The sequence below is a fragment of the Myotis davidii genome, unplaced genomic scaffold (assembly GCF_000327345.1).
Source record: "Myotis davidii unplaced genomic scaffold, ASM32734v1 scaffold473, whole genome shotgun sequence".
NCBI lineage: Eukaryota > Metazoa > Chordata > Mammalia > Chiroptera > Vespertilionidae > Myotis > Myotis davidii.
In genome coordinates this window covers 3,865,581-3,874,257 of record NW_006284843.1, presented here as the reverse complement: position 1 = coordinate 3,874,257, position 8,677 = coordinate 3,865,581, and the positions used below count along the sequence as shown (strand labels likewise).

Sequence of the window (8,677 nt, the reverse complement as noted above, 5' to 3'; positions counted from 1 at the left end):
ATTGCCACTCAGCCAGCCTTTCTGTCGTTCTGGATGATGACCGTTCCGTCTTTTAGGTGTAATTTGAATTGGTTGTTCAAGGCAGCAATCTCCGGTTATAACCTATGCCGCCATCTTCGGTTCTCCCTACAGCTAATTCTTGTTCTTTTGCTGTTTCCATCATATATGCAGTCCTTCCTCCATTGAAGTCTTGAATCCTTCAATGTTGTCACTGAGTGTTGGAATCAACTTCTTCCAAACTCCTGTTCATGTTGATATTTTTACCTCTTTCTATGAATCACAAATGTTCTTAATGGTATTTAGAATGGTGAATCCTTTCCAAAAGGTTTTCAATTTACTTTGCCCAGATCCAGAGGAATCACTTTGGCAGCTCTAGCCTTATGAAATATATTTCTTAAATACAGTCATGCACTGCAAAATGTCTTTTTGATCAATGATGGACCACATATATAACAGTGGTCCCATAAGATCATAATGGAATTGAAAAATTCCTCTTGCCAAATGACATAGCCATCCTAACATCCTAATGCAATGCTTTACTTATGAGTTACTGGTCTATGTATTTTCTATACTATACTTTTTGTTGTTTTAAGGTGTACTCTTTATACTTACATTAGAAAGTTTGCTGTTAAACAGTATGCAGTGTTACACCACCAGCAGCCTCATATATCTTGTGTTTACTGCATTTTTTTTAAAAAAAATCTTTATTGTTGAAAGTGTTATATACTTCCCCCCATAAACCTTTTCCAGCTTGCTCCCGTCCTCCCTCACCACCCCCTTGTCTCTGTCTGTGGGTTATGCATATATGCATACAAGTTCATTGGTTGATCTCTTCCCACCCACCCTCCCCTGCCTTCCCTCTGAGGTTCAACAGTCTGTTCATGCTTCTATGACTCTGGGTCTATTTTTGATCATCAGTTTATTTGGTTCATTAGATTCCACATATGAGTGTGATCATGTGATACTATCTTTTTCTACACATCTGAGTGAGATCAAGTGATATTTATCTTTTTCTGACTGGCTTATTTCGCTCAGCATAATACTCTTCAAGTTCATCCATGCTGTTGTAAGTGTTAAGAGTTTTTTCTTTTTTATTGCTGTGTAGTATTCCATTGTGTAAATGTAACATAGTTTTTTTATTCACCCATCTGCTGATGGGCACTTAGGCTGTTTCCAGGTCTTAGCTATTCTAAACCCTAATGCTGTGAATACTGTGTTTCTTGATTGCATCCTTTTTTTCTTGTGCTTTATTTAATCTCGTGTTGTTTTGTACAGTAACATGCTATACAAGCTTGTAACCTAGGAGCAATAGGGAGCAGGCCTGACCAGGGGTTGGGGCACTGGATGTGGGGAGCAGCAGGCAGAGGTAAGGCTGGGGACCTTGTCAGGGGCCTGCATCACCCCCATGGGGTCTGGGTGTCTGGAGCATGTGGGTTGGGTTTCTATGGAGTGGGATTGAGGTGGTATTGTCTCAGTGATGGTTTAGGGACCCCTCTCCATATCTCCCGATGGCCCCCAGCTCCTCTGCCAGGAGCACCTGGTCCCCATGCTTCATAAAATATTCAGTAAATCCATGTTGTGCTGTTATTCAGGATTTGTTTTTCCACTTATAGAGCAACGGCAGAGTAGGTTTAGCATAATTCTTAAGGATCCTTGGATTTTGGGAATGGTAAATGAGCACTGGCTTCATTAGTCCCTAACCAAAGTCAGCCTGTTCTTTGAAGTTTTAAAGCCAGGCATTGACTTCTCTCTAGCTATGAAAGTCCTAGATGTCATCTTCATCATCTTAACTGTATTTTAAAGTGTATAGTTTAGTGGCATTAAGTACATTTACATTGTTGTGTAACCATCACCACCATCCATCTTCTGAATGCATTTTTTCTTGCATAACTGAAACTCTATACCAACAATAACTCTCCTTTACTCCCAACCCCCATACCCTGACACACACCGTTCTATAAATTTAACTTCTCTAGGTACCTGATATATATAGACTTATACAGTATGTGTTTCTGTTACTGACTTATTTTACATTAGCCATAATGTTCATGTTTTAGTGTGTGCCAAAATTTCCTTTCTGTTTAAGGTTAATAATTATTGCATTGTGTGCATACAGCATATCCCATTTTGTTTATCCATTCATCCAGTGATGGAGACTTGGGTTGCTTCCACCTTTTGGCTATTGTGAATAATGCTGCTATGAACTTGGATGTCAAAGCAGTCTCTTAACCCTAATAGAATGTAAACTCCATAAGGGTCAAGAGGATACATGTCTTGTTTATTATTGTATCTCCAGTGTGTGTCCGGCACATAGCAGGAGCTCAATAATATTTTTTTAGATCAGTGAGTAAACCTCATATTTGTCTCTAGCAACTGTATTGTAATTCTTTGCCTTCATAACTAAACTTAAGCTTATTATATACACTTTTTCAGTGCCTATTCATTTTATACCTCCTTGGTCAGGTTTCCACTTGCCCGGTGCTACTCTATTACCGAAACCACTAGACAAATTTTAGTTCTGATATTATGTAACCTCTCCTCTACTTTGTGTTCAAGAGCCCTTTCTTCCCTAGACTTCTATGACAGAACCTCTTCTGGATTTTTTCCTGTTTCTCTGGCTAATCTCATGTTGCTGAGGGATTTCCAATATATTTGGGAGAGCGACATATAAACTAGTAAGTTGAATAAAGTGTAGCAGATTTTATGAAAGCGGTGCATGTACTGTGGGTGCACCAAGGAAGGTGTGCACAATTCTACCTGAGAGGAAATGGATGTGGTCAGGAAGGATCCATAGACGAGTGTATTCATTAATGTGCATGTTAAAGGATAAGGATATGTCTTCTGTTCTTCTTACTAGGTGTACTGTCCATGAAATCCTTCTTCCACTGCCTTAACTTCATCTACATGCTTAGGTCATCCATGAGCTCAGTACAACATGTTCAATACTGTCATTGTTCTCCCTAAGCCAGAACTTCAGAAGTGACCCCAGACTCTTAATTTTATTCACTCACACCTCCAGTGAGTCACGATTCTTATAAAATGTATCTGCCCATTTCCACTGATATTTCTTTGACTCAGAATTTTATCATTTCTTGCCTCAGTTATGCAGTTGTCCCCTAACTGTACTGACCTTTCTGTTTTTCCACCCCGATCTGTCTTTCTTATTGGTGCAGAATGGACTTTGTGGGGTAGAAAACTATAAATGCAGCCTGTAAATGTCAGCCTCCTAGGGCACAGCAGCAGGGAGAGAAAAGCAGAAAATGATTCTCAATGGGGTGGGGGTGAGGCCAAACAGAAAACTAGCGCAGGATCATTCCTTTCAACTGAAAATATGAAAGAAAAAATTTTCTTCTTAAAGAAAACTAAAATAGAGAAGTTTTCCTTTATTTTGGTCTACACAACCAGATTTTTCTTTATAACATAGAGAAGGTATGCATAAAATAAAAAATAATTTCTGATCAAAACAGCTTATGTATAGTTCAGAAGAGTGCATAAGCTCTAGAATAACTAAATATCTCCTTTCTCCTTTATTATATGAACATTTCCAAAATATACCTTTCTCATAAATGATTTGAATAGGGTTTTTTTTTTGCATTTTTCAATGACCATAAATATATATAGAAGTAATATAAAACTGAATTTCTCTCTTTATAACCTATTGTTTATTTAAATGTCTCCTAACAGAACCATCCTATATAAGTAACACTTTAGTTAATGGTACTGAGAGACTTTAAACAAAACTTTTTGAAGTGTACTTGTTCATTTCCTTTTTTCCTCAGTATGTGGAAAATTGTCAACATTTCTTACCATGTGGAAAGAGACAAGATAATTTGTCATGATATATCTCAAAAATAACATTTGAATATTTTAGTTCATATACATCATATTGTTCCTTTTCTGTACTACAAATTATCTCTCTCAGGTAATATTTTGTGAATATTCAGTTCATATGTAAAGCAGAAGTGTGACGGTCTGAACTGAAAAAGCAACTGAATTAGCTTATCATTTAAATTGTATCTTAAAAAAATATATGTATATATACATACATATATATGTACATATATATTTGTATATATACACACACACATATACATTTCAGAGAGAGGAAGGGAAAGGAAAAGAAGGATAGAAACATCAATGATGAGAGAGAATCCTTGATCTGCTGAAAGTCAAGAAAATTCAATGATCCTATATAATAAAAGCCTAATACGCTGAGTGTCTGGTTGTCCTACACGCCCCCTACTGCGGATCGAGCTGCAACCCAGGCATATGCCCTGACTGGGAATCCAACCGTGACTTCCTAGTTCATAGGTCTGTGCTCAACCACAGAGCCACATCAGCTGGGCTAAATTATATTGTTAATATCTTTTACCTAGGTTCACAATGGTACGTAGTGGAAAAAACGGTGAACTTCATCTTAAACAAATTGCATATTATAAACGAACTGGTGAATATCATCCAACTACACTACCGAGTGAGAGAAGTGGAATAAGAAGAGCAGCAAAAAAATTTGTCTTCAAAGGTAAAATTAAGGCCCCAAATCTTGAATATAGAGTTAATATAGATGCTTCTCCATATGTGTTCTTTATGGAATCCTGAAAGTTTCTGTAGTACTTGGTTGTTGCTAAACAATTACTAGTTGAATTGATGATGCCACTCAATCAAAAGCAAAATAAAAATCACACAGAAGTTAACTGAAGGCCATGAAAAGGGCATTTAAATTTATAGACAGAAAAGATACCTTGGGATAAAAAACAATAACCTGTACCTAAATTAACTTTGCCTGCTTTTTCCCTCAGGTGGTTTCTGCACTAATGGTGTATTTTGAAGACTCATGTTACTATCAATGAAAAACTTATTTGATGCTTAATATGAAAATGTTGACAAAGTTAACTTGTTTGTTTACTATACTTATTTCTGTGGTTCCCTCCTTTCACTGCCATTAAATAATTTCTGAATGGGTTAAATATTAGTTAGTAGAATATATGTATTGAAAGTATATGATAATTTTTGCCTCTTTTTCTTCTTTCAAAGGGTAAGGGAAGTTTGGAATGAGGTAAGTAAGAGGTATAGTGACAGATAACTGAATGTTGGTGCTATTAATGAGAGTTTTGGCTAGAGGCACAGAATCAGACTTTCCTCAAAGAAAGTCAAGAAAATTCTATGATCCTATATCAATGATGGCGAACCTATAACATGCGTGTCAGAGGTGACACGCGAACTCATTTTTCTTGATTTTTCTTTGTTAAATGGCATTTAAATATATAAAATAAATATAAAAATATAAGTCTTTGTTTTACTATGCTTGCAAATATCAAAAAATTTCTATATGTAACATGGCACCAGAGTTAAGTTCCGGTTTTTCAAAATGCTGACACGTTGAACTCAAAAGGTTCGCCATCACTGTTCTATATAATCTACACTAATAAAAGAGAAAGATGCAAATTGACCATACATTCACAATACCCACCAGCCAGACAGGAGTGAGTATGCAAATTAACCCAACAAAGATGGCGGGTTAATTTGCAAATGCAGGCAGCCGGGGGTGGGGTGAGAGGCTTGTGTCATACCGCTTCAGCCACTCCAGGCCTCTGGGCAGCATGGGAAGGTGGAAAGGCAGCTCCAGGCCAGAGTGAAGGTGGTGCTGGCAGCCAGGGGTAGGAAGACCCATTCTTGCACTAATCTTCATTCATCGGGCCTCTAGTAAAAGCCTGGTATGCTAAGTGTTCAGTTGTCCAGTCATCCATTCAACCAATCAAAGCATAATATGCTAATGATATGCTAAGGCTGCTCAACCGCTCACTATGATGTGCACTGATCACCAGGGGCAGACATCATCTGGTCACCAGTTGCTGTGATATGCACTGACCACCAGGGGGCAGACAATCGACTGGTTGACTAGTCACTATGATGTGCACTGACCACCAGAGGGCAGATGCTCTGACTGGTAGGTTAGCTTGCTGCTGGGGTCCGGCTGATTGGGACTGAGTGAGATGGGCTGGACACACCCTGGAGCCCTCTCACGGTATCTTTCCAGCAGGTCAACCTCCCTTGTCCCTCCCCAGCCCTGATCATGCATTGGTGGGATCCCTCGTCCTGGCCTGCACCCTCTCACAATCTGGGACCTCTTGGGGGATGTCAGAGAGCTGGTTTTGACCCGACCCTGCAGGTCAGGCTTAGGGACCCCACTGGGGCATGAATTTATGCACCGGGCCTCTAGTAACAAATAAATACCTATTCATTTCTCCCTGTGTACATAACTCCCTTAAGTTTAAGAACAGACATACTTCTTAGACTAAAGTGAGGATTCACTGATTAATTTATTTAATCATTTATGTAAAAAATGTTTACAAAGTTCCTAATGAGCAGGTCACATCTCAGCCTTGGAGATACATTGATGAGTAAGATAGTAAGGTTCCTGCCCTCAAGTTGCTTAAATTCAAGTTAGGACTGTTCCACTGAGCATGTGCTTAGTTCATCATATTAGTAACTTAGTGGTGTAATCTGGATTTTGAACAGTTACCTCATCTACACTGGAGAGGCGATGTTTCTCTCCCTGCTAGATTCTTGTCAGGTATCCTCCAAAGGAAAACAAACTATCTTGAGGATTAATGTTCTCCCACTTTCTGGCTTTACCAACCCCACCTCCAACTCAAATCCAGAAAAATTGTGAGAGGTGGTTGCTTACAAAAATGGAGTTATGATGAAATACTATTTCAGAAAATTCTGTTCCTGAAGTGGCTTATCTAGTGCTCCTCATACATATCTAGTAAGTCTAACAGCTGAGAGCCTTTCAGATTGTATGTTAACATCATTACAAATATTCTGTCTTAGAGATAAAAAGGTTTTTAATTTTTTTAAAAAACCCTCATGGTTTAAAGATAAGGCTGTGATCATCTTAAAATTATATAGATCTCTAAAAATTTCAATTATATTTTTGTCTCCTTTATTCTAGATAAAAAGTTGTTTTATGTTGGAAAAGACAGAAAACAAAATCGTTTGGTAATTATTTCAGAAGAAGAAAAAAAGAAAGTCCTAGGAGAATGCCATGAAAACAACACTGGAGCCCATCATGGCATATCCAGAACCCTCACTCTAGTGGAATCCAATTACTACTGGACTTCTGTGACCAATGATGTCAAACAGTGGGTATGGCTGTAATTTAGAATATTTTGAATAATGTATCTGTAATAGATATCCAAAATTCATTGCTCCAGATTTACTCTGGATAGCAGTTTTCATTTACCAGTTAACTGCCACGATATTTTGAATTTAATTAAAAAAGGCCCGCTGCTTGTGTCTTTAGATGCTTATGGCGTACAAATGGTTTAGTACCTTTTGTGTGGGTAATTTTTTTTAATATATTTTATTGATTTTTTACAGAGAGGAAGGGTGAGGGATAGAGAGTTAGAAACATCAGTGAGCGAGAAACATCAATCAGCTGCCTCCTGCACACTCCCTACTGGGAATGTGCCCGCAGCCAAGGTACATGCCCTTGACTGGAATCGAATCTGGGACCCTTGAGTCTGCCGGCCGCCGCTCTATCCACTGAGCCAAACCGGTTAGGGCTGTGTGGGTAATTTTTGTACAGAAAATTTTGTGTGCTTTATTTTCCTTCAGAATTCTTCTTTAAAATCACTAAAATATAATTTGAACTAGAACAAAGCATTATTTAAATATTATATTTAGACAGATTTTTTAGAACTAGACTTTCATCATTGATCTCTATATAGGCAGAATATAAATGGGGTTGAAATTCCTTTAACTAAATGACCTCATTGATGGCAGTCATCCAATCTTGATGTGAATTCTTAAAGTGAATATGTTCATAAAAAGTCAGGTCCTGTGTGCTCTCATCTTTTGTGCCCATTTCATCTTGCCATAGAAAATGTCAAATATGACAGAAACCTAAAACCAACTAAACGCAAAGTCAAGTTGTGAAGATAATGAAATTAGTCTGAGTTTTTTGTAAATTTATAAGCTACTAGGACATTCAACTTCTTATAATAAAAAGTTCACCCAGAAATTCTGGGATTCTTGCTGGTAGGTGAACTGATTTCTACTCTTTCTAGTACACTCAATTTGCAAATGGTAGGAATTCCTTGATATATATGTGAGATCCCATTAATAATTATAATAGTGCATCTAAAGGATGGTCATTGACCTCTACCTACTAGGCATAAATAATTAAACCAACATTTAAAAAAGTATAATTTATGAGTCAGTTTATGAATCTATGCAGGTATTCCAAAGACCTGGATATTTGTATTTTCCTTTAGAATCTGCCACAGTTCCTTTACAGACATTTGATGAAATCTCTGTCAAATTTGAGGATGGATATGATTTTTGAAAATAACCAGGTTATTCTATCTAATAAAAGAGAAATATGGTAATTAGCGTACGACCGCTACCCTTCCCATTGGCTAATCAGGGCGATATGCAAATTAACTGCCAGCAAAGATGGCGGCCGGCAGCCAGGCAGCTGGAAGCGAACCTGAGGCTTGCTTGCTTCAGTGACAGAGGACTCCAACATTCCCTGCCTGCTGCTGCCGGCCTCTGAGCTGGCAGTCTGAGCAACATTGTTACAAATACAGAAGGTAAACAAAACCCAGAAACCTGCTTTCAGCAGCCGGGATCTAAGAGCTGGAGTTATACATTGTTTCGATTATACAACCCA

At 38.0% G+C, this 8,677-nt stretch overlaps 1 protein-coding gene across 2 annotated transcripts in view; it reads left to right on the top strand.

Moving 5' to 3' along the window:
- Positions 1-8,677, top strand: part of GIN1 (gypsy retrotransposon integrase 1) — a 29,187-nt gene that overhangs the window by 5,720 nt on the left and 14,790 nt on the right. For both annotated transcript variants that reach the window (XM_006755127.2, XM_015558259.1), the window contains exons 2-3: positions 4,377-4,522; positions 6,956-7,149. In XM_006755127.2, coding sequence (XP_006755190.1) covers positions 4,384-4,522; positions 6,956-7,149 — 333 coding nt within the window. In that variant the 5' untranslated portion in view covers positions 4,377-4,383. The remainder of the gene's footprint in view (positions 1-4,376; positions 4,523-6,955; positions 7,150-8,677) is intronic.